Source organism: Malaclemys terrapin, chromosome 7, assembly GCF_027887155.1.
Source record: "Malaclemys terrapin pileata isolate rMalTer1 chromosome 7, rMalTer1.hap1, whole genome shotgun sequence".
NCBI classification, from domain to species: domain Eukaryota; kingdom Metazoa; phylum Chordata; order Testudines; family Emydidae; genus Malaclemys; species Malaclemys terrapin.
In genome coordinates this window covers 20,064,090-20,091,153 of record NC_071511.1, presented here as the reverse complement: position 1 = coordinate 20,091,153, position 27,064 = coordinate 20,064,090, and the positions used below count along the sequence as shown (strand labels likewise).

The window sequence follows — 27,064 nt, the reverse complement described above, 5'->3', positions numbered from 1 at the left end:
AGCCAAAAACTCAAAGGGTGACAATCAAGTCTGGATTGGTTCAGTTGAAGCCAAATCAAAAACCTATGAGTTTCTAATATTTTGCACCCACAGCTAAGGCAGGATAGGTTGGCTGAAAACCCAGCCAGCTTCTTTATGAATACAGGCCGAGTTTCAGGTGTATATTAAATCCTGGCAGCCAGTGAAGGAATTCAATGACAAGACTATTACACTAATCATGACCTATGATTGCAGAAAGGCCTGTATTTCCTATACCCCAGCATAAAGCGATAAAGTGTATCTAACAAATGGGCTCATGCCAGAAACATCAGCTCTATATGTTTGAGCATCTCCAGGCTTGAAGATATTCAGATGTAGGCTTTATATTTGGGCTCAATTCTCATATGCATTGGATCAAATTTTCGTCTCTGATGAATAAAGTCCAATGAGATTTTTTAATCCCACCAATTTTGCACAGAATCCTTGGACATCACTAAAAACCACACATTTTTTCTAGAAAGTAGTGCATTTCAAATGGGGGAGAAGTGGAATCGAACTAAAAGGGTACAAAGGAAGCAGCAGAGAAGACAAGTGCAACACTGCCATCTTGCTCGGGTTCATACCTGTCTACTACGCTGGCTGGCTTGATCTTGTCAATGACTATGACCTGTTTATTCCGATGTGTGCCTGTTGTCAGAGTGATTCCTAGTGTAGATCCAGGAGTCTTGGCTATTTCCACTAGTAATGGACCGGAAGCATTGGCTACAGTATCTGAAAGACAAAAATAGCATGGAGTCTTAAGACAGTTCTATTTCAGTTTTCCAACTATAAAGTATCGAGGAAGGCAATGACTTGGCAATTTGCACGTTCAACAGTACAGATGGAATCTTAAATACCCAGTTCTCAGTATCTGCCCCTTGCTGCACCTTTACTTCCTCTTGTGTCAATACGTAAGCTCTGCAGCGTCTAAACAAAGATGTGGTAATAGGATCTAACTCTCTTACAAAGTTTCACCAGTTTCCACATGACCACCTTTTGCTACATTGATGAAATAAGATCAGGCCAGACAGTACTCTAAGACCATGTAATACTTACATCAATAATATTAAAAGCAAGCCACAACGTTTGCCTCCTGGGAGGTTAGAGAGGGTTGCCGAGTGGAGAGACAATGCACTAGTTCTCTTCCTAGAAAGGTACAAAGAAACCCAGGGAGAGAATAGAAACCTACATTACCAGCTATGGAGAGACAGGCAAGTGGGTCTGCACACAAAACGGAGCCAGGAACTCCTCAGTAATCATGGCTTTGGCACAGACTCCCTCTATGGCCTTGGACAAGTGATTTCACATCTCTGACTCACTCAGTTTATTTATCTATAAAATGGGACTAAAGACCCAGACTTACCTATTACCTGACAGGAGTGAGGAAATTTTGTCATTTGTTCACGTCTGCAAATGTATTTTCATTATAACTAACCATCAGATGCTGTATTAGAGACTGTGCCTGCTCAGACACACACACAGATTCATATATTAATACACCTCTACCCCAATATAACGCAACCCAATAGAACACAAATTCGGATAGAACGCAGTAAAGCAACGCTCCGGGGGAAGGCGGGGGGGGACAGGGCTGCGCACTCCGGTGGATCAAAGCAAGTTTGATATAACGCGGTTTCACCTATAACGAAGAAAGATTTTTTTGGCTCCCGAGGACAGCGTTATATCAGGGTAGAGGTGTATCTTAACTCCCTTCATAGCCGATAAACTATTTCAAGAGGAGAGGGGAAAAAATCTGGATACCAGGCATCTGACTACCTAGATAAGGGTCCCCCTCCCCCCTCTGAGATAACCTAAGGCCATCGTAAAGCAGCAAGATTTATGAAGCAGATAAAAGTTTTAACATTACGCAGTCCACAGCCAGAGTTGGAACCCTCCCCAGCACTCTGGGATGTGAGTAGGTGGAGAGCTTCACGGAAAGTCAGTCATCTGCTTCAAAAGAGAAGCTAATAGAATGACCTCTGAGAATTCCTGCATTTGGTGCCTCCAAGGCCCTTGATTATTCTGGGCAAGGCTTTTCTCTTCTACAGTGTGTGCCCACACCTACTCTGCACTAAAGTGCTGATATTATCTGACTGCAATAAGAGACAGGGCTCACTCCAGCTTTCAGATAAATGGTAACACATTGATGCGGGTCTCAGAAGTGTCGCTGTTCCTTGTGATTTCATAGATACTCACTCTCTGGACAACCCGGGACATGTCTACATTACGCACTGGAGCAACGGGCAGCGATTGATCCAGTGGAGATGCGATAAATTGACCACCGAGTGCTCTCCTGTCAACTCCGGTACTCCACTGGAGCAAGAAGCGGAATCGACGGGAGAGCGACAGCTGTCGATCTACCTAAGTAGATCGAAGTACGTCAACTTCAGCTACATTATTCACGTAGTTGAAGTTGCATAACTTAGATCGATCTCCTCCCAGTGTAGACCAGGCCTAGGTGAGCATAAGTTTCCATCACCTGGACTTTTGCCAGGAGATGTGCAGAGCTTCAGTTTTCTAGATCTCAGTTAGGCCCTGTTCACAATGGCTATTTACTCCTAATGGGGAGCCATGTTTAAGCTTGGTTTGAACAAGATTCGAGCTAAAATAGTTTTTAACATGTTAGTGTCAATTAGTGTGTCAATGGGTGTGTCACACATTCTTTTAGGACGCAATGAAAGGAGCAATTACATTAAGCTCCTTTTGGTCGTAGAGAGAGGTGAGTACAAACAACGGAGGTACTGCCCAAAGCACCTTCTAGATTAGAGCGAAGCCATCTGGGTTGAGGGATTTAGGATATTAGTTTTGCAGCCTGTGGGTGTTAGGCCTGGTCTTCACTAGCAAGTTTCTGCGCAGTAAAGCAGCTTTCTGTGTTGCAACTCCCAAGGTTGCCAAACCTGCCACTACACACTGCCAAACCACTTAGGGTGCAGAAACTGCGCAGTTGCAGCGCCGTAAAAAAATCTACCCCGACGAGAGGCACACACTGTATCCCCTTCTGCGCCGGGGGTACAGTGCCGCCGTGCCAGTGTAGACCCCCTGGTCAATTACAGCACTGCAATTGGCCCCGAGAGGTGTCCCACAAGGTTTGTTCTTGCCTCTCTGGTCATTGGTTTGAACTCTACTGCCCTGCCCTCAGGTGACCAATCGTCATCCCCACACCGTAAATTCCTTGGGAATTTTGAAAGTCTCCTTCCTGTTTGCTCGGTGATGCGTGCAGGCATCTCAGTGCATCTTTCCAGGTGGCCATGCCTGCTCCGTGCATCAGGCGATCCCCTGCTTGGAGCAATGCCGAGCTGCTGGACCTCATCAGCATTTGGTGAGAGGATGCTGTCCAGTCCCAGCTGCGCTCCAGCCGTAGGAATTATGATACCTATAGACATATTTCACGATGCATGACAGAAAGGGGCCATGACCAGGACACATTGCAGTGTAGGGTCACAGAGAAGGAGCTGCAGAACGCCTGCCACAAGGCACGGGAGGCAAACCGCCGCTCCGGTGCTGCGCCCACGAGCTGCCGATTCTAAAAGAGCTGGACACGATACTCGGTCGCGACCCCACCTCCACTGCAAAGTCCACTGTGAATACTTCGGTGGCTTGCATGCCAGTTGAGAGTGGACCGAGCCAGGAGGAGGAAATCTTGGATGAGGGGGGCCCGGAGGCAGAGGACGACTCGGAGGCTAGAGACGCATACTAGGAGCTCTTCTCTACCCTGGAGTTGTTGGGGGCAGGAAGGTTTCAGAAAGCAGGCTTGTGTCTGTATGATGCATATACCACCACATGCCTAGACTGAGTGGCGGAACAGGTGGTTGATTGAGGCAGATTCCCGTGAAGTGAGGGAGTCAGAGATCTCCAGGAAACTCTCACTGAGATACCGGGCAATGCACTCAAAAAGTTTCCACACAACGTTTTACAGAGTTAACTAAATCAGTTTAAACACATAACATTAGTAAAACCGATGCAAACTTGTGTGTGTAAACAAGTCCTGAGTCACCACATGCTGCTGACCTCTAGGACAATGACCAGGGATTGCCCTCTCTTCATTTTTAAAAAAACATCAGTTGAAGAGAGACCAGCCATTCAAACTTATGTCATTGTGCTAGGGAAAGACAATTTACTCTTGTCCCAAAATTAGGATCAGACACCTGCAATTTAGCACAATTAGTAGAGAGCAATTAGCACAGGGCTATTAAGTTCAAAACTAATTTAAAAGAATTGTTGAGAAAAGTCAGCAGGCAAAGTGAATGCACACATGATTGAATCAATTTCTATGCATCCCTTCGGCACTAGGGAGATGTTACTGTGGCATTAGGCACTTCAGCACCTTCCTCAGGCATGGAAAGAAGGTGCTGGTGGCAGCAACAGAGCGGGACAGTAAAGAAGCCCTGAAAAATTAGTCATCTAGGCATTTCAGGTGTGTAGCATAAGTAAAACAAGGCAGACTAGGCGCTGCACTCCGTAACACCAATCCCACTACAGATCAGAGTAAAGCCCAGTTCACAGTCGGTAAGATTCTCTCTCACAAGCCAACACAGGTTTAATCAGCTGTTTGGAGGCTCAGAGCTTAAGAGATATCCAACTCAAACCTTCAAGTGTCCCCCAAGGGCCATACGTCCATTACTGCTGAGCTAACAGAACAGAGCCCACTGCTGCCCAGCCTAAAGATACACAGCAGCTTTTCTAATGCCCGTCATATTTAGTTAATCGATAAAGGAGCCAAGGCCCTGTAAAGCAAGTAATACCTCGCACTATTATATGGACTTTCACATAGGGATCTCAAAACGCTTTATGGCCAACGAAACCTCTCAGCAGCTCTGGGAGGGAGGTATCACAGTCCCCATTTTACAGATGGGGAAACAAAGACATTGAGATAAGCGACTCATGCAAGGACACAGTCAGTCAATTGGTAGCAAAGATGTGACTAGTAGAGGCCTTCTGACCCCCAATTCCCTGTTTTGGGCACAAAACCATCCATCTCCTGATAGGAATGGGTGTGCCAGCTTGGGGGAAAATGTTCTACCCTCATTCTTTCCCCTCTCTCTAGAAGCAAATCTTTGAGATTCTGAAATGATCCAGTTGTGATCCAGGGAACCCCTCCGTGCCAAATGGCGGAGGGCACAGCATACCATTATCCACATCAGGCTGACACACTCATTGCCCCTGCTCACTGCTGTCACAATCTGTGTCTAAAAGGTGTCACGTGAGGTATCGCATGCAAACTGGTAACACACGGGACATGAATATTAATTGAATGATGGATGCACGGGCAGTGCCTAAAGATGTGTGCTGGAAATATGCTCTTAACAGGTGTTTGGAAAGCAGTGCCTAAGCCCAGCCTCTCCTAGACAAAGGAATGTTGTTTTGCCTGGTTTCCAGTGTGTCCAAGGTAAATTGGAGCCAGGTAGTATCGCAGAGGACAATGAGAAGTACAGCTACGTAAAAGGCACACAAAGCCATCAAGCTGAATGAGCAGGGGGCGGGGCGGGAAGACCGCTTAACTATTATGATGGAGGACGAAGCCTTCACCCCAGGAAGCCTTCCTGGCTCTTGAAACAGAGACAATAGACTTTAGGAAACATAAGCAGAATCAGGCATTTTGGCATCCATAACTCATGGGACACAAGATGCCAGAACTCTTGTATTCTGAGAAAGGCAGATCCTTCACCCAAAGGGATTGAAATCTCTGGGGCCCGACTATAGGCGAGAAACCTGCTTAGACAAAGACTGCAACTTGCTGAAGTTAAGTTTTAGCCAGAAGAAAGCGTGTTTTGTTGCGTTTTACTTGTGCCCGTAGCTGTCTCTTCTGGTTTTACTTCTCACGTAAATCTCTGCTCTTTATTAATAAACGGACTCGTTTCATTACCAAACCATTGCAGTGCTGTGTGTTCAGCTGAAGGATGAAGTCCTCAGCTAAAACTACCAGGCTGGTGTGTGCTCTGTCTCTTCGGAGGCAGCGAACTTCGTAACTTCTGTGACAATCCAGCTAGAGGCACTGGACAGTGCAGGGGAGACGGTTTGGGGGAGACGCGGGAGCGGAAGGGCTATTGGTGTCACCCTGCAAGGAGTAACCAGGCTGAGGGAAGCCAGGGTGAGGCCACTGCAGCGGTAAGCAGGCTGCTGAGCCAAAACTGCACAGCACAGAAGCACTCAGGGATACAGGGCAGGTGCTGACACAGCCCCTATTGGTCTGGATAACACCCAAACAAATCCTTACTCCTCGACCTTTGTCATAAACATCTGTGCTTACGGCCTGATACAACTGCCACTGAAATGAATGGAAATGCTCCCATTGACTTCATGAGGAGCTGAATCAGGGCCTTATGAATTTCAGCACTGGTTCAAGTATTCCAGGAGAAAGGCCCTTGGTGAGGCTTCAAGCTGATTCAAAGAGGTGTTAACAGTTCACAAATGCTGCCAAATCCTTCCCACGCTTGTCCATACTGAACCCAACCACTGACCCTGTCAAGGGCAGCCCAGCACTAGCTTCTAAGAGCTGCCTGAACCTTTAGGTTGTTCCCAACAATCTCATAAACCCTAATTTTCTCCCGCAAAAACAAAGCGTTAAACACCATCAAGGTTGTTTAGGTACAATGAATCCACCTCCCTGTCAACCTGGAGGAGAAGGATCCCAAATCAGACCACAACAGGCTGTGTGCACACACACACACACACACACACACACACACAGAGTTTTGATAACCGGCTGCCAGCTGACAGGTTACTCATGGGATGAGTTCATGGATGCTACGGAATCAGTGTCCTCTTCGTTCAGTTCAGTCTGCCAATACAAACGTTTCACAAATACGGGGAGAACTTGTCAGCCAAGACCCTTGTCCTCAATCACATACGTAGGAGGCCCTACAGCATTTCTTCTCTGTTTTGCATGTAGCTCTCGATCCCCTCCCAGTTTTGTTAAACTCCCTATGGATAGATGCTTTGGCAGCCAAGCATGCACTGTGAGGAGAGCAGGGAGAAAAGGCATGTCCCATGCTGCAAATGCACCTCCTTACAGAGCTTCCTGCTTACTGACACTAAGTCAGCTGTAAATTCATTCGGTTCTCAGAGTTCATGTAAGTTTATACAGTTTCATGGGTCACCCCTGAAGGCCAGACAGACCCTGCCACTACTCAGCTCATGCAGAGCAGTCACCGGTTCATTTAATGGTGCAGGACATTAGTCTCTCTCTGTTGTCTCACCAGGAGAGTCACACAGAACTGTAGTCTCCAACTAATGTTAGTGGGCCGGTAGGCAGCTGGGAAGGGAGAGAGGGTAGAGAACACAGCAACCCTCTAGTCCATTCATCTTCTCCAGCAGATAGCTTCCCCAAACTGTGAGTCAATCTTAAAAGCCTTCAGCCCTGTGCAGCAGCAGATACGGCTTATTTACAAAGTCACTATTTAAATGCTGCATATTGCTTTAGAAGAGTCCATGAAATATAATGTTGACACAGGAAAATGTTTGCTACTGCTGCTGCTAGATAAATGCTACAGTAAATACCAGGGCAAAAGACTTTCAAAGCTGCCTTCGGGATTTGGACACTGAATTCCTATTCATTTTAACGGGAGTCCAATTTAACTCCTTAGATAGCTTTGAAAAATCTCAGCTAAGAGAGCAATTTAACCATGAAAGCACCAGTTAAAAGAGCACACCGTGCGGCCCAGTTCCACCCAGGTTTCCACTGGTGAAAAACCTTGGAGCATAGTCCCTGCCAATTTTCCCTCCTCCACGTGAAACCTCTGCTGAGGTGGGAAAGTCCTGTGGCAATGGAACTCTACTGCAATCTCCCTTGCGTTTGGAGGAGCTGTATGGAGCCCAGCTGCTCTCAAAAGTGGGCAGTGCTGACCAGGAACGCAAACTGGCAGTGCATCTGGGAAATGCTATGATTCAGAAGATCCGCTCAGCACCTTCTACTGACTGGGCTCCTATGAAGGACAGCAATCAAAACAATACCTGCACTCCACAGCGGTCAGTCCTCAACACTTGTTATATTTTACATTTTCCCAGACAGCTTATCAGTGTCCAAGTTCATTTGCTTCACTGCTCCAGGCAAATGGATCTCCATGGCCCCAGTGAAGTATCAGGAAGTACCCGAGGCACTTCAGCTTCTTCCTGCCATCTCAACTGGAGGGAGCAAACCCTAGTGGTTAGAGCAATGGCCATGCGTGAGGAGCTCCAGGGTCTATTCCTAGCTCTGTCACCAATATGCTGTAGGGCCTTGGACAAGTCACTCAGTTGCTCTGTGCCTTATGTTTCCCAGCTGTAAAATGGGGACTATTTAATGGAATGCTTGAAGGGGTTTTGATGTCCTCATATGGAGGATACAATCTGTACAAATTATTAAATTTGCCAATGTTCATTCTGGCCCCTTGGAGGTCCATGTACCCTACTTCAGGAGCAAATTAGGAACTAACAGTTGAATGGGGGAGGGAGGAAATCCACACTCCCAACACACACTTTCCCTTTATTATTGTCTGAAAGAATTAAAGGTTATTTCTCCTTTCAGACCAAAACAATCTCAGGAAGAGTTAACCAGTGTGAGAGGAACATGCGATAAAGTAAGCAACTGTAAAAACTAAATTAAGGAAAAACCACAGAGGGACAATTAAAGACTCATTTTTAATTCACTTTAAATCAGTATAACTAAAAATGCTCCATCCTGCTTCAGGGGGCGAAGCCAGCATCTGCCGAGCCACAGGCAGCCTTGCCAGCTCTGTAGACAGAAGTTCCTCACAGCACATTGGTTGCACATTTATAAACATGCACCTCCGGTGGGGAGACTGTTGCCTTCACGGAGAGCAGAAGAGAGGGGACTTCTAATGGTTTCTCTGCCCCACCTCAAAATGTAAAACTAGTCCAATCAAAAATGAATTTGCCCAACGGACGGAAGCTTAGAAATAGCATCATCTCCCCTCCTGTATTTAGATTATGGTAATAAAGAGTTAAAATAATTTCACATTCAGTTATGTACAATGATGCTCAGAAGCAATCAAAAATGAAGGAACAAACATTACTATCCACAGGACTAGTGGCAGCAGGAGCTCGCTCGCATATTTTAGTGTCTCACACCTTTTTCCTACCCCACTTCCCTTGTGGAAGGCTGGTGAACCGTCCTCTTTAGACCGCAACATTTAAAATAAGAAGTCACATTTTTGTGCTTCCCATAAAATAAATAAATAAAATAAATAAATAAAAGCTCTGTCCTTCCAGTCTCTGACAACGAAAGCAAAGAAATTACATCATGATTCCACTTCCATGGGATTAGAAAAACTCTTTATGGAGAAACTGTCCCATATTTTATATATAGATATAGATATAGAGAGAGAGAGAGAGAGAGAGAGACTCGGCTAAGATTGGCTGTACAAAGTCAGACCACTATTCTATGCTTCTTCAACCCTAATATTTAGGTGTAAAGTTATGAAGAAATGCAAGAGAGTTGAACTGATCTCTCTTAGTGTGACTAAGTCAGGTTTTAAAACCACCAACCCTACACAAAATATGAACCAGGGATGTATCTTAAAAGCCTGCTTCTCACCCACTATTAGCTGTTTGCATTTGCACAGACTCTTGGAGTCAGGAAGCTCTCCACAAGCATTCCATTCTGCAGAACATTCCTTAATTCAGTCCACCTGAATGTCCAACAGACAGTTGAAAAATAGCAACAACTAATGGAGAGTGGTTCTTCCCTATTGAGATTTCTGGAACTGCTAGTATTCAGAAAACTACAAATAAACTAGAGCAATACATAGCACCACAGAAACAGTGGAAAGGCCTTATTCCATGTCAGGCCTCTCTCTGGTTCCCCCTCATACCTGGATGGTTCCCCACAGGAACCTAGCCTCAGTTTCCCCTCCTTCCTAATGTCAATCCATATGCTCCTGAAATACACTTTCTTGGGTTGAGGACCCTTGTCATGGGGTAACTTATTACATGTCTCAAAGACAAACTACACTCTGATTAATGTAACTCAAAACACCCCCGAGTCTGCCACATTTTTTCCCACTCAACACGTCTTCAGTCTTTCTTCAAAGAAGGCAACAACAGTGTCCACCCACTCTGGGCTTAATACAAGTCCTGTCCTGTGCCTCCTGGGTTCTCTCTCTGCCCCCTCTCTCTTCTTCAGGACAGCACACAAGGTGCTTCCTTTGGCCTTCCCTCACCAAAGCACTCAAAGAGATCATTAGCAAACGTCTCCTCTGCCATCTGCAGGTCCTTGGCTTTCTTCACGCTAAGTTCTCTCTCAATTCTCTGACCCTTACACAGGACAGTGGCCACAGGGCTGCTCCCCTGAGCCTTCCTTCCTGGAGTTTTTCCCCTGCTCAAGGGTCTGCCTGCAGATTCTCTCTGCCTGCAGATTCTCTTTTCCCAGCCATTTGCTGCAGCTCTTTATAAGGAGCACCTACTCCTTTCATAGCCATATCTGATTAATGACCTGGGCTGGCTGGCTCCAGGCATCTGGCCCTTAAAGGGGCATGCCACCCTGTTACGGGGCTCAAAAACCTTGTGGCACTAGATAGTAAACTATGAAAGTGAGACTGCATTTGAAACGTGGTCAGAGGCGGGCAGAGGGCAGGTAACTACTGTGCAAGCTTCCTTCACACATCTCTGCCAATGCAAGTCACAGTAGAGATGCCTTCCAACACCCCTGGCTATTCCAGTCCCGGGTCTCTCTTGAGGAGCGATTGTGGACTGTATTTATTGGTGAGGAGTTTTGGTTGGAAGCAGGAGAAACAGGAATGGGAGAAGAGAGATTTTAAGAAAGTGTGTGGGGGGGGGGGGAAGACAACAAAAAAAAACCAACCCTCTGACATTTTGTTTCTCTGTCTAATGAGTGAATAATTCTGGAGACATTTTCTTATGACCCAAAACACATTGTGCAAAGCTCTCAAAAGATTTCAACTGGGAAAACAGCTCCTTAGCCCTCTAATCCTTTTCTCCTTGAGAAACTCATTAATGCTCTCTGGACTGCAGCCACCTTTGATTTCCTACCTTGCTGGCAAATCAGGAAACAATCTGACCTCATTAGCCTCTTCTCTTGCTGGCTCCAGACATGCTGACCTGGTACATGGGGTTGGCAGAAAAGGCTCCAGAAATAATTGTGACTTGTGCATGGCATCAGAATCTAACCACAGCTCACTGAGCTTCCATAGCCAACACAGCTTTGGACTCTGGTAACTTTAAATTCATTAACTACGCTTGCTGAAGTAACGTATGCGTTACAGAGCAGCTCTAAGTTGTTATACAGCAGCTAATTGCAACCCCTCCCCCATGGTCAAACTCAGACCCTCAAGGAAATTGTTTAGAAATACCTCCTCACCCTCTGTCCTTTTCTAGCAGGTGTTCTTTAATTGGGAGTTTCCATTGACCACTTCTTGTTTCTATTAGAATTTGATCTGAACTAAAACCCCTGAAACTGAACCTCCCCAAACAGACATGTTCAAGCTCCCGAACCAAAATATGTCCATGTCCAGTATCCATTAGTCAATTAGTCTGACTCCTGCCCAGATTTACTACAGGCATTTGCTGCACAGCCATACAACCCCTCTTTCTGTACCTCTTGAGTCCCAGCCCCTGGGACTTCCTGTCTGTGGTCTTGTCTACACTAAACAGTTCCTCTCATTAAATGAACCACTATTGCCATCACTGATGAAAACAGAGCATCAGCAGTTCCAGGTATTTCAACCCGTCTATCATCTAAACCTACTCAGAGCTCTACCAACCACAGGCCAGACTCTGCCATTCCTATGTTGAGAAGTACCTTACTCAGTGATTTACCACAAAAATCAACTAATGCAGTTGGCATAACCCCTAAGATCAAGTACTCAACCTCCCAGGCACCCACTGAAAAGTCCATCCCAGAGCAACTCTTTCAGCCCCCCCAATTTGCTTGTCCTTACCCATAATGGTGACATCATACTCAATCTGGAAGAGCGCCTCCTGGCTGCACTGACGCAGGATGTTCAGCGCATCAGCATGAGTTACATTGTGAAGGGGAATCCCATCAACACTCAGCAGCCTGTCCCCGATTTTCAAGGACCCTTCCCTGTAGAAAGCCAGAGGCAGAATACAGTACAAATCTTGATCCAACATGATCTGAACATTCCCCTGGACAATAGTTTAGGGTATTTATAGTCTGATGTCCATCGTGTTTAATTAGCAGTATGAGAATAAAGAATCTGCCTCAGACCCCTTAATGCGTTACCCTCTATCATAGCAATTGTGGTCCTTGAGAGATTTACATTCAGCTAATGAAGTGATCATTTTGGAAGAGGTACTCCTAGGCATAACAGACATCCCTACAGGAGACCAAGATATATCAAGATAGCCATCCTATGGCTATAACTTCATAAGACCTCTACATTGAAAGCCGTAATTAAATACCCAGGAGAGACAGATGAGATGGGCCACAGGCTTTTATATCCTGAAGTCTGGTTAGAGCTGGGCATACATTTTGTTAACCTCAATTGCGAAAGGAGATAAAACCTGAACATTACCTGTCTGCAGGGCCACCTGGCCTTACGTAGGTGAGTACTAATGGTCTGGATTTGTGCCAATCTTCATGGGCTCCCCCTAGAGCAAAACCAGAAAAGCCATTAGTAACGAATCTCTAGAGCTGAACACCCTTATTGTCTTAATAGGGGCGTTGAGGGACTAGAAACATTTTTCATTTAATAGCTGACAAAGCTTGCAAGCAAAGACGGTTCTGGATAGTCAGCCAGCAGTCCTTGAAGGTTGGTCAGTACGTACTTCAAGGCACAGTTTTGTCTCTCATACAAGATTTTCAACACAAATTTTCACTCATCCCTTTCGTTCCCGCATTCTCAGAGGCACCCCAACCAATGTTTTGCACATCCAGTCTTTATCATCCTCCTCCGAGAAGTCACTGACCTCTTAGCACAAAGCCAAAACTGTTGCCCTCCTTGTATAGACACACCTCTATGGTCTTTGGAATAATGCCAGAGCTGCTCTCCGGTGCTACATGCGGAGGGAAAAAGGAGAAAGATGCCTGTAACCCCAAATAGCATTAAAATACAGCATTTATATTCTAGATTTCCCCAAATCTGCCTAGACTAATACTTTGACATTGAAGTGAAACCCTGCCATATCTCAAACCAGTTTCACTGTGTTCAGTGCCATTCAAAAGCCAGCAGCCTCAGTCATAGAGATGCAAAGTTCTTGATGTTTTTAATTAAAACACCAACACAGTCAACTGCTGACCTAAAAAATAAAAAAATCCTAAGCCAACCTTTTAGCAATGAGGATGTTCTCTCCCCCCCCCCCCCACCATATTTTGACTTTTAGAAGGGGAAAAAATGGAAGTGAATGCTTTAAACAGATCCTAGGGGAAAATCAGGAACTTTACACTGAATATACTGCTCCACTTAAGGTCAAGAAAGTACAGTGAATGAGGAAGAACAAAAATGTCCATTCTCTGATGTGCAGCCATTAAGGAGTGTATTCGTTTTACCATTAATGGTGCTCCCCGCCACTCTCCCTCACTTTGGGTTCTTTACCCAACTAGCTTAGGGCATGGCTACACTTGCAGATGTAGAGCGCTGGGAGTTAAACCCGCCTTTGTAGAGCGCAGTAGGGAAAGTGCTACAGTCTGTCCACCCTGACAGCTTCAAGCACACTGGCGTGGCCACATTTGCAGCACTTGCAGCGGTATTGGGAGCGGTGCATTACCGGCAGCATGCGAGCGACTGCAACGTGCTTTTCAAACGGGGGTGGAGTGGGGTGGAGTGGAGCGTGACAGGGAGTGTGTTGTGTGTATGTGGGGGGAGAGTGGGTTTTTGGGGTGCTGAGAGTGTCAGCATGCTGTCTTGTAAGTTCAGATCTCCCTCCCCCCCCCCCACCTCTCTCACTCAAAGCAAACAATAAAGGTTTGCTTTTTCTCGGAGCTGATAAGCAGCCGGCTTCTCCGAAACAGAGCTTTGAAAGGGCATTTCCGCATTCCTGCAGCCGATTTCACAACAATGACAAAAGGAGCCACTTGACTTAAGGGGATTATGGGATGTTTCAGGAGGCCGATCAGAGTGCAGTAATGCAACACCTCGTTCACACTGACGCCCGGGCGCTGTAGCCAAGGTGCATCAAACGTTATTCCTCTCGCCAAGGTGGAGTACCAGCCGCACTGTAGCCGCAGAGTCAGAGCGCTCTACGTGCCTTGCCAGTGTGGATGGGGAGTGAGATAATACGCCCAGGGCTCCTTTATTGCACTGTAACTTGCACGTGTAGCCAAGCCCTTAGAGGGATGTCGGATAAGCATGCGCAGTAGAACGAGGGATTAATTTTATTAATTTACTTTTCCTTTCTGGTTTAGGTTGATTTGTTTCAAGATTTTTTTTTTTGGTGCTTAGTTTTTTTTTTGGGGGGGGGGGAGGAAGAGGGTTGGGGATGGGAGGGAAATCACAGGGGACGGACGTCAATATTGAGAGTATCATTCTTATGGTGGAAAGGCCTCAATGAATGAGTTTTCCAAGGTTTTTTTTTTTTTTGCATTATTGCTTTGTTCTTAATAATAATTATTAAGCCAAAAAAATTTCAACCCTCGTAATAGAATCCTCCTTTTATCTGAACTGGTTCATCTGCTTCTGGGTTTAAGACCCTCTAGCTACAGAACATAGTTTTTCAGCCTCTCTGTTGAAGACATGTAGCAAATGGAAGTGTGCAGAAGAAACAACATTTAATACAGTTCAACAGAGAAAGCAGAGAGGCGTATTAATTGGGTAGTTAGGATTCTGAATACTTTCCTATAACCACGATACACAAAAGAAAAAAAAGGGGGGACAGAGAGAGAGAGGTAGCGTTGGGATGCAGATCAGGGATTTGCTGCCAAGTCACAGCAAGCCAACAGAAATCTAATCAGCCATCTCCAGCCAGTGTGCATGAGCAGGCAGCCACTATGCTGGAAAGAGAGAGAACTAACTGCAGTTGCAGAGTGGATCTGCAACCTCTACCAATGTTTCACAGACAGATGAAGACACAACATAATGCTGCCCCATTAAACATTCTTTTTGGTAAAGGGCATAACAAACAAATCCCATCTGTATCACAGAATGAGACAGTCAAGCAAAGAAAGTAACATTATCTTAGAGACACACACCAGCTGGGGGCAGTTCATACTCCACCTCCAGTACCACCCTTTCTCCTACATTCTTCAACAAGCTTATAATTTCATCATGCCGCAGTTTAATCAGGTTAATCCCATTCACTGACTTGATGTAGTCTCCAACGTTTAACTGATCACTTCTGTAAAGAAACAACAATAAGATTCTCCATTATGGTCTGCCTGGGACATCTTCTCTACTGGAGAATTTTGTTTAAAAAAAGCCACCAAAGATTAACCAATCTTAGCTGTATTATCAAAAGGAATAGGAAATATTTCCACTTGGCTGGAAAATGTGCCCATCGAATATTTTTCTAGGGGCAAACCTTCAGATTCAGGCAAATAATAATTGAAAAATACGTGTTTGCAACTTCCCTCCACGCCACTCACCCCGCTGTGAGAGGTTATCATGGAAAAACCAGAGAGCAATGTCAAGTGCAACATCTGGAGAAAGTTCCAGCAAACAAGACAAGCTCTGTTTTTTTTCCCCTCTTTCTGCTTGCTCTTGGCAAAATTCTATTATTTCCCCCCCTTTTCTCCTCTCCTTCACCATGTCTGCTCCCCCACTCCGCTCCACGGTCTCCTAGTTGAATCCTACAATGACAAGGTTAGTGCTGGAGTTAAACTTTTAAGCCCACTGTTCAAGTTGTTTCAGGATTAGGCCAAGTGTATTCACTCACCCTAGCCAGGATGTAATCTACTATTTAGATGCATTAAAAAATAAAATTGCTCGGGTTTTGTGGAACCACTTATGTTTGTAACTGATGGGATTGAGAGAAACCACAGAAACTGGTTTTGTTTAACCATTCCAAAACTTGTTCTAAAACGTTGTTTCGTTATCATTGCATAGATCATAGGAAATAACTCTGAATGGAACAACAGGCTTTTCTTATGTGATGAATAACTTGACATCTCATGGTACCATTAAAAAATATTCCGAAGCCAACTCACTTGTCCTTATACATATCAGGTATTCAATACATCCACATACAACACTTGCCACACAGATTTTCTTACCTTGCTGCCAGCCCTCCTGGCCTCAGGTTTGAGACCCTTGGCTTTCCATCTTTGTCTGTGCCACCAGATATAGTTAAGCCAAGGGTGCTTCCCTCTTTCTTAATCAGCTCCACAATGGTGACCCCTCTGAATTCCTCTGAAGATAAATATCAGAAACAAATCAAACTAACTGAATATTTCAGTGGAAGGTACCTTTGGTTCACACCCTGGGAGCACTATATCCCTGTGTATGGTGGGACCGAGCATAGAACTAGTGAATTTATTTGAAAATAAATAAATAAAATAAATAAATAAATAAATAAAATACAGAAAAATTGAGACTAGGGTATCAGAAGCAGAAGGGTAGAGGAAAGGGAGACGAGAGGGAGAAAAAAAAATATAAAATAAAATAAAAGGACAATAGGATGGTTCCCTTTCCTGTCAACTCGTTCATCTCATTTCTCCCTTTTCACTTCTGAAGCAATATCTCCTTTTACAGAAACTCAGGCAGAAACTTATGGTTTCTTCCAGGTCACTCCTACCTATTTTGGATCACGACAAAAATATCTGTATCTATTTAGACATTTGATGCTTCGGAATAACCTGACCCACATTGTAAACAATTACCACTACTAAATATTTATATTACACTAGTGCCCAGAGGCTCCAAACAGAATCAGAATCCAGTTATGGTGGGTGTTGTCTCAAGTCACACTCCTCAGGGTAGTCAATAGGCGGACCGTGGGCCAAATCCGGACCGCCAGATACTTTTGAATGGATCTTTTTATTTACTTATCGTTATTGTTATTACAGGGTGAAAAATGTTTCTCTGGAGTCTGGACCTTCACTATACCTTGACCAAGAAATTTGAACCTTGACAAAAAGATAACTGACTACCCGTCAGCTTGCATTCTAAAACAAGTGATGTACAAAAGTTGAGACGGGTAGTGGGATGCAACCAAATATGCACACAATTGACTTTACATGCAACTTTTAAAAACATAAATGATAACTAAAGGGCCAGCTCATCTTGTCTGCCCACACAGTGCACCATTAAATTGGCTGATTTCTGGGGGTGTCTACACGGCAAAGAAAAACCCGTGGCTGGCCTGTGCCAGCCGACTCGGGCTGCATGGCTGTTTCACTGCCATGTAGACTCACAGGGTCCTAGAGTGAAGATGTCTAGCTTCTGTGTAGACATACCCTTACAGGTCTTGAAGTAGAATTGTGTCCTGAGGAGAGATTTGGCGTAGGAGTGGCTGTCTGGATCAGCTGAGGAAAAGTATACCACCTATAAGCGGTGGGATGAAAGAAGGTGCTGGGGGAGGGCGGGGGGGTGTAAGAGCATAGAAGGCACGCAGATGGAACAAGAGAGGCTGGTATTACAGACAAGACAGACAGACAGACAGGGAGAAGAGCTGCGAAGGACATTGTGTGTGAGGACAAGAAGCTTGAGCCTGATCAAGTAAAACAGAGAGAGGCAGCGGAGGGATTCAAATGTGATGTGATGAGGTCAGAGCAACGGCCAAGAGCGATCGTCTCAGCAGCTCTGTTTTGTATGGACCAGAGAGGAGCAACATGGGTGTGAGGGAGGCTGGGGAAGAGGAGGTCACAGTAATCAAGAGGGGAGATGTGGGCCTGGACAGACAACACACAATTGACAACACAGAAATTCTGTGGTGGAAGAAGTGGTAAGATTCGGACGTGCAGGGTATGAGATGGGAAGGAGTCGGATTCTGTTGGCATATGGACAGGCAGCTAGGGAGATACGGATGGTGAAATCCTTTCATTTAGGATAGTTTTCAGTTGCAACTGTACTCCACCCTTCTTCAGCTTGCCTGACTTGTCACAGGTGTTTTGACATTTTCCATACCCAGCTGGAGTCAAAAGTATTGGACACTTATAATGGATATAGGCCGAGCATGTTTTACAAGACATAATGGTTATAAATATTTATAACGGAGTCAATTATGTGGTACTTAATCCCCTTGTCTACCGTGTTAATGTCAGTTCTCTTTTTCCTGTGGACATGACATTCTTCACATCCCTGCCCCTTCCATTATTTTAAGAGTGAATATTTGTTTGCAATTGGTGAACAATATTGCCCTTGCATACAGAAGAAATGTTAAACATTGTTAACTGGTGCCAGTTTTCGACACCTTACACCTAGTGTTCGAACAGTTTAAAGCCAGCCTCCCTAATGATTTACATTTTGGTATTTTACACGGACAGGGAAGCAGAAGGAAAATAAATGTTGGTGGAATTTTCAAAAGCGCCCTGCATTGGTGCAGAGGGAGAGGTAGGGCATTGCCTACGTCTGGACCCTGGGATTCAAATCTCAGTTGGGCTGCAGCTGAATTTGGTAGCCTCAGACTAGTCTCCTGGGGCTATTTGTCCGCATGACAGAAACAACATATTATGGGCTCTCTTTGCTCAGGCAGAAGACTAGGAACAGCAGAAAACTGGCGGGGAAAAACAAACAAACTTGGGTGTCTTCTTGACAGAGCTTGGCATAGGAAACTTGCACAGTGTCTGCCTATGCTACAAGCTATTAGTCTCCATTTTTCATGAGCATTAAAGTCATTTATAATTTTTTTAAAAGACAACTTTTAACCTTAAGAGGAAAAATATGCTGTGTGACACAGAAGAGACTCACAAGAAGGGGACACTGGCCACTTGAAATGCACTGTGAAGAGCAGCTCCAGATCAGGGCTTTGGAAGCTGCAAGCTAAAATCTTGCATCTTTACAGTGAATGGTCAAAAATGAGCTTGTCTGGATGGAATAATGCAGCAGGCTCAATTGAGATTTGCTACAGAGAGGGGAAACATTTAAAGATTTGTAGAGTTTGCATTTTCAGGCCCTGAAAATCTCTGGAATCATTTATCATTACAGTAGCTCTCTGCAACTGTAGGATTGTTTTTTCCCCCTTTTGCTTGGCGTATAGATCATTTTAACCCTTGTGGTGCCAAATGACAATTAGTCTGTGAGGTCTGGCTGGCACTTTGCTCTTTGTGCAATGCCACAGTAACGAAGCAAGGTGCAATTTCTTTGAAGTCACTCTGCATGTTGCTGTTTGTAAAGCACATCCCCCCTGCCCCCACCTGGAGCCTGTGTACTTGATTAATGTGAGCGGGGAACCTCTTTGTGATCTAGCATCGTTTGGAAGGTATTCAATCTCTGCTGTGCCCCCATTTAACATGGCAAGCGTTGATTCATTCTCAAATTTTATGTCCATTATGCTCCTGGTCTTTAAACTCAAACAGTTTTGATTCACTGCCAAGTACAGTAACAGTTTTCAATTCACCAATCCAGGATTTCAGTAACTGCCAGAAACTTTCCCACTGTTCCCCGCTGTTCTAAACAGAATGCCATCCGGCACTATCTTGCAAATTTCCTCTTGACTAAAGAGACTACTGATCAACACAGATGGTGCCACAAGGGGTAATTATTAGCTCTTCAATGGGGCTTGATTTTGGTCCTTGACAAGTGTTAAAAAATGAGAAATCCCATTGTGCAATTATCCATCTTGCGGGTTCAAGGAGAAACTCAACGCCTAGAATGAAGTCGGAAAATAGTTTTTTTTTTTAATCCATCGGTCAAGATACACAATGTCCATTAAGTGAGCTGACTAAATGGGACCTAGGTCTTCCAAGATAACTATCTGTCTTGGCTTTTCTTAGGTAATTATTGGCAAGACACCCAAGAGCCACCTGCAAAACCATTTTATGAAACACATGACCAGGGGCCTATCTGAAATAAGTTTGGGGTTCCAGTGTGGTTCCCATCATAATTCACCACCACCACCACCACCTTTGTTGGCAGTCTCAGAAGAGAGAGACCAGTGACTGGCCAGGCTTGGTGAATTAACCATCCTTAACAGCGACCCCCTCCAGGTCAGGGATAAGTTACATCAACACGGCTTTCCAACACCTTTTCATCCCCTTCACATACAGTCAGGGACCGATTCCACCTCCAGGATGAGTTAGAATAGTCTATAGTCTTGTGATCCTGTGCTGGAGCAAGAGAACACAGCGCACACTGGACACGAACCTTCCCATCCCTGGAATACCCACTACACTACGCCAAGAGCAGGAGGCACAGAGCTGGCTACGCTAGCTTGTTTCCATCTTAGGACTCACAAGGGGTGCAAAAACAATGGAGCAGGGCAAATATCTGCCCCGTCCCCACCCCCCAAAAACACATTCAGTACAAATCCCACAGATCCTCACTCTACTTTTCTTACTTTCATCTTTCAACATACATACGAGGATACCAAGCCCCCATCTTTGTTAGAATGTGTGTTCATTGGCCAGTGTGGCCATCTGATACTGTTCAAGAGCATTGTAATGATCTACAGAAGAGGCCTACCACCAGTAACAGCAGTGAAAGTTTCTCCATTTCCACACTACATCTTTGACCCCCTATCGGCTTTTCTGCACTGGAAAATTACATCATGTTAGAATGTGAGTGAGGAGTCACGGTACCTAACACAATGTTAAACACAATTTAGAGGTTGGCAGAGACTTGGACTGTCATATTTAACGCTGCACGTGGTCAAGGTTAACCCTAGAGGACATCGGTCACAACTAACTACAGCGTGAACTCAGAGTTGATCACAAAGAGCTGACATGTTGCTAAACATCTCAGTCCCAGTCCACACCAAGTGTTTAGCACTGTTCGCTTGCTCCCATGATGCCTCAATGACATTTTTAAACCTGGCAGAAGTTTATCAAAGCAAAAAAAAAAAAAAAAAAAAAAGATTTTTTTAAAAAAATGAAGAATTTCACAGGAACTGCCCTCCCCCCACCATACTTTTCTTGAAAAGGTTTGATTTTTTGCAATCTTTCCATAGCCTTTAAAAAAATAACCCTATTATAGAAGTTTTTCATTTACTGAAACACCAGGGATTTGGTAAACCATTTACTGAAAAACCTGGGTTTGGCAAACGGAAAACATCAAGCACTATTTTGATAATGGTTTTGATTAAAAATTCATTATAAACAAAGTCCCAAAAAATACAAAAAATGAGTATTTGGAATCCTGTGTAATAGAAAAAGCTTTGAAGTTTTAAATATTTCATGGTTCCATTCTTCAGCCAGCTTCAGTACATTTGTAGCGCCCGCAGGCCCCAAGCAGGGCCCAAATTTAATAGCGAAATGGAGTCTCGAGTTCCAAGTTTATTCGTATCTCCAGCTTCAAGCTGTATCTCCCAGACAGGCTGCCCTGCAGATGCTTGCCCATTCAGAACTAGGCCTAGATCACAAACTCCTTTCACCAGGTTCCAATCATCATGCACCGACTGAGCAAGTGGCCGGTTTTTGTCTTCTCACTGCGTATGTCTACACTGCTGTCAGGAGGTGTGACTGGAATCTACGTAGACATAACCAAGCTAGCTTTGATTGAGCTCGCTCTTTAAAAACAGCAGTAAAGCCATGGCAGCCCAGGTCATTCGCCAGGATCCTGGGTGGGCTTGTACGGGCCTGTGCCACTGTAGCTTCACGGCTATTTTTAATGAGCTAGCTTGAGTATGTGTACATGCGCTGCAATCTCACCTCCAGATTACAGTGTAGACTTGTCCATTGAGCCAGAACCTCTGGAGCGGATGGCAGAGTGGAGGGTGGCTGTACTTCTCATGAGGCAGCATAGAGAGAGCGGATAGACTAAGGCTCCTTGATCAGGACAAGTGGAAGGGAAAGTTTTATAAGCTTGAATTAATAGGCAAGGGGTAAAAAAAAAAAGTTACCAAATAAAATAGGCAAGGAATAGTTACCAAGTAACCGATAACGGCAGCCAACAGAACAACAAAATTTGCTGGGGAGACAGGCAGATCTACCAAATACATTAAATTATCAAACTAGCAAGACATTTGCTGACCACCCTCACCACTTCTTTCCTCCTGCCTTTCCCTCCACCTCCTACCCCCCACTTCTTTTAAATTGTAAGATCTTCAGGGCACGGATAGTCTTTCTCTAGACCTGTATAGCGCTTGGCACATTTTAACCACTATTGTAATAAGAACAACACAGAACAAATCTGCACAGCTTAATACCTGTTACATTCCACCCACAATGGGACCAACCATACCGCGGTCTGTTGCTCTGATTACTGCTATGCCGCCGGTGGGGGATGACAGCTACATTACAGTGGGAACAAGTAGTAGTTCTTTCATTTACCTGGAATGCTTTGCCTTCTGGAGACGAGGGCTGTGTCCAGTCCACCTGAGTCTTTGCTCCCCTTCGAGTAAGGGCCATCATCTTCCGGGGAAGAAAAAATAAACAGAAGCTCAGATTATACTGAAAACAAAAGCTACTTTTAAGAGTTCATCCATGACCATTTCTATAGATAGTGTCTCATCCCAGTTCCTGGCTTCAGGTGAGAAAGGTTTTATTAACCACAGGACCACTTCACAATCTAAATTGGCTCTACAGCCTTTGGGGGAGGGAGGGAAAGAAGAGACAAGTGGGGTGATAACACACACTGATTTATTTCTCTGGGAGCTAATCCTTTAGGAGAGAGCAAATTCCCTTAGTCCTGTAATCATGTGCAACAGTAGAGATGAGGAAAAGCTGTAACATCAGTCTCAAGTTTTAAGCCTGTCATCATGCTTGTGAAGAAACGCATGGTCTTTGGAAATGGAGTAATACATCAGGATACTAACAGGGCACTAAATCACCATACTTGAATTAAATTGCCTATTCTTAGAGATCCTGTTCTTTCAAAGTCACATTTCCTTGCTACAGCTTCAGCTACTGTACAGTAGAGAAACCACCTTCTCTTTAAAAAGGCTTAAAAATGCAGGAATAGAAGGAAATGGTGTTAGAAAGAGACTTGTCTGACATCAATTTAAATCCAAATGCAAGTATTAAGTATGATTTATCTATTCGTACAGGAAGATGCATATAGTTTATTCATGGGGAAATCAGGATACTGAAAAAAAGAAGTGGAAAAAAAGAGGCTTTTAAAATTGACTGAACCAAATATGCCAGTCATTAAGTTTTCAGGAGAGGTTAAAGCAAAGCAAATGTCAAGAAACTTAGGAATGCAATGATTGGTATTCCACAGTATCTGGTTTCTATAATCGACAACAAAGACTTAAAAATAATTCTCTACAACATAGATATTTATTACGTTTCTAATCACTGGAGTATCTGGGGATGGGTTTCCAATCATTTAAGATGGAAGAACTGATTAGATAAAGAATCAAGCTGAACTATCACTCAGAACTGTGAAGGCTAAAAATTGTAAAGTTCTTGTTTAGTTTGAACTGAATAAACACTCCCACTCATTCCACTACCACACATATATGAAGTGCCTTTAGTAACTGGGCACTTTGAACATTGCAGATCAATACATTTTCAGTAAATCTTGGTTTAGAAAGTTAGGGAGACTATACTAAAGAAATGCAGGATCAGATAAACCCAATTCCCATTCACTGCATTCCTGGGGTATCCTGAAACTCTCATCTTCAATAGCTGTAAAGATTACAAAATTTAGTTAAAATAAAAATCTGGAGAACACTCTCTCATTTGCCCTCCCCCAGTAAATTTATGTACAGGTCAGAGACAACAGCAGTTTTGCTTCTCTACTAAGGCAAAGGACCCAATTTACACTCCATTTAACTCCATCAAAAGACAATTAGCTTGTAACTCGCTGAAAACGGTGGGCTTCTATGGGGGTTATAAATCAGGGCAGATTTTGGCCCCACATGAGCAAAGAAAAATGCTTGGTTACCTTACCTCCTACTGCTACCATTCTATTACTATTAATTATTATTATTAATGCAGGTCTATTCACTTTCTGCCTGACCACATCATCAAGTGCCAAGAACCCAGCAAGTACAGGCACTCAAGATTTGCAGCCCGCCTGAAGCAGTCATGGAGCTAGACAGACAGCAACCAATTGCCTTGCCAATCTACACATTTGCCGTTAGCGCAACATGTAATGACGATCTCTAAAATGGAGGGCAAGACACTTCCTTTAAAAATAAATAAAAGGAGTGGAGCAGGTAAGGCCTCTTCGGAATGAAACCACACGGTGTGAAATCCCCCTTCCAAGATCTGACAGCACAACACAAGCAGTCTATACCAGCATTGAAACTGGCTACACTTGTTCAGATAATTAAAGCAATCATCAGGCCGAGGCCCTGATAGCTGATAGGAGCTTGTATAGCTTGGCCCCAATTCTAGGATCAAAAAAGGTGTGAAAGTTAATTTGCATTTATAATGAAAACAATCCTTTGGGTGATGCAGAAGTGGGGGGCAGGGTTAAATCTGGGTTTAATATTCTGGATATAGGTTTAATTTACTAAGGACGGTTTAGCTGCAGCACCTGGTTTAAAAAAAAAAAAAAAAAAAAAAATGAAGTCACTCTCCTGCCCTCTCCTCCCCACCAATACATCCTTGATGGGGAAGCCATAACACCGGGAGACCTTGCACTGTGGGGACCTCAGCCATGAAGGTCATTACTATGACAGGAAACACCTGCCTTAGAGGGGAGCCCCCAACTTTCACTCCTTACCTCGCAGTGTCACTGAAAGGGACAGCTAAGGAGAACAAAGAATTCAGTGCTTCACAATGCAGCTCAAAATGCACCAACATACAGTCTAAACTGCCCCTCCAGTTTCAGTCCCTCAGTCACTGATTTTGGCACCGCTTTCCTTTGGGCAGGGGCAGATCCTCACACGCAGCATTGCCAGGCACCCCAGCTGCTCCCCAGGCACATCTCCCAGCCCTGACCTCAAACTCTAGGCCTGCTGTGTCCCTGCAGCAGCAGATACCAGCTGCTAGGCCCCATGCAGTCTCTTCTCAGACAGCATCACCACCCTCCAGTGGGACAAACAGGAAGTAGAAGTGGGATCTCCTGCCTGCCCTCTAGCTAACGGGACTCGGGGGGGGGGGGAGGGGGGATGGAGAGGCCACCTCCCCTTGTTTGCCTACCTCTTAAAGGCTTAACTAATCGGGGCTCTGGGAGCAAGCCAGTTTTCACAGCACTGCCACCACCATGTAGAGTGGGGGATCCACACTACAAAACGGGCATGAAACGTCGGGTCTTCTCCATCTCCCTAGCGGTCAGGGGAGTGAGAGTGTGCCTAGTAACTGAAGAAAGATTTCTGGAATAATAGCACAGGGCCACCTCCTTTCTGTAAACGACCACTTCTAGCACTGCTGACTAAGCCATATAGAGCGCAATGCCGAGGATCACACAGCAGAGTCCATTTTAGCCAAAATTAGATGAATCCAAAAGCAAGAGAATGCTGCTTTGACCATATGGACATCCAGCCTTCTGAATAAAACACCCTACCATGATGACAATGTGCAGGACTTGGGGCATTTCCCTTGATCACCATAGCCTCAATCTTACAGTAAGCAGGCCAACAGCTACATTTCAAAACAGGATTTCTGCTTCAGCAACTGTCGTCAGAACAGTCAGCAGCACAGAGCTCTGCCATGCTTGGCGCACGAGAGATCAAGATCACGCCATTAGGAAAGGGCATCTTTGGGTCTGAGGCCGCCAATTAATCCAGAATGACACCAAGCCATTTGCATTCTGAACTTGTCAAGAGGAAAAATTTTTTTTTTTTTTTTTTTTTTTCCTTTTTTTAAAACATGAAGTATAGGGTAAACTGGCCTGGCAGAGACACTCAAGGTGCTACCCTTGAGGCAAAATGCTACTGCATATAGCAAATGCAAAGCCAGCATTACTGGGAAACCACAGAACAGGATCTGAAGCCAGCTCAATAATCCGATGGCAAAGTACAGCAGCCAACCATCTGCTTCACATAAACACATCACCCCAGACTAGTTAACCACCAGAGCACTTCTATGCTTAATTTCCCTGCAGTGGCCCAAATAAACACTGAATGTGAAGTCTCACGTTAGTAGCTGCTATCCTCTCACATCCAAAAAATGCTATAGCTGTTGGCAAACAAATAGGCTTTCCATTCTAGGAAACAACCCAAAGTAACTAAATTTCCCTCAGATTAATGGCAGCCATCATCAACAGCTAAGCAGCTAGGACAAGTAATGAAGTTCCATTCAGTGTTCATGATTAGACATGCAGAAAGGATGCCGGTCAACAAAATCCTCTGGTATTTCATCGACAGATAGATCAGCTGGCAAATAATTAGCACCAAGATTCACCTCCCTCATGTGTTCTTTCCTCCAAAGAAGTTTATTATGCTAAAATGTTTGTTTTTGCTCATTATCTGGCTAAAATGTTTGTGCAGTTAAGGAAGCTGCCGCAGGAGGCCTGTCGAAGTGTGAATTGGCTTTTGCTTGCGTTAGATTCCCCACTGAGCAGCCCATTGTTCATTTTCGGCCGATTTCCTGCTCTGCCACTCAAACTGGCGTTAACGGAATTGTTAAATTTGTAAAATTTTAATGTTTTATGCTTAGGAATCTCCACTCTTATCTCTGTTCCCTTACACAAAACATATTCCTAAGAGGCTCTGGTAAGCACAATAATCACTTCATTGGCATACATTGTATTGCCAACCTCAAGTGTTCAAAATTCATGAGTCCCCACTCCCGCCCCCACCCAAATAATGAAACTGACTTACAAATGAGGTGTGGATATTAGCCAATAAAAAGAACCCAATATATATTATATTTATTACTTTCTGGTGTTGGAGCCTTTGGGGTTCATGTCTTCAAGCTTTTCACAGCCAAGACACTAGAAACTCATTAAAAAAGAAAAATTGAGATTCTCAAATAGTCACGTGAATCCAGGGGCTGGGGTTTTAAAAACCAACAGCTATCACAAGATTAGTGATAAACCCATGAGAGACAGCAACACTGCACATGTTTTTCTACTAGGATCTGTGCCAATTAAAAGGGTTCTACAAAATTCTTAGATGCCTTTTCCAAAATTTCAGTTCCAATATTAACACAGGACAACCTCCCACATACTCTTCGCGTCGTGGCATGGCACTGGTGTTCTGCTGC

At 44.4% G+C, this 27,064-nt stretch overlaps 1 protein-coding gene across 2 annotated transcripts in view; it reads right to left on the bottom strand.

The window, feature by feature from the left end:
• GRIP2 (glutamate receptor interacting protein 2) overlaps window positions 1-27,064 on the bottom strand; it is a 116,993-nt gene that overhangs the window by 58,561 nt on the left and 31,368 nt on the right. For both annotated transcript variants that reach the window (XM_054035996.1, XM_054035997.1), the window contains exons 2-8: window positions 22,295-22,375; window positions 16,142-16,277; window positions 15,122-15,267; window positions 12,904-12,990; window positions 12,510-12,585; window positions 11,913-12,058; window positions 603-750 (exon numbers count right to left, since the gene is read on the bottom strand). In XM_054035996.1, the coding sequence (XP_053891971.1) occupies window positions 603-750; window positions 11,913-12,058; window positions 12,510-12,585; window positions 12,904-12,990; window positions 15,122-15,267; window positions 16,142-16,277; window positions 22,295-22,375 (820 nt within the window). The remainder of the gene's footprint in view (window positions 1-602; window positions 751-11,912; window positions 12,059-12,509; window positions 12,586-12,903; window positions 12,991-15,121; window positions 15,268-16,141; window positions 16,278-22,294; window positions 22,376-27,064) is intronic.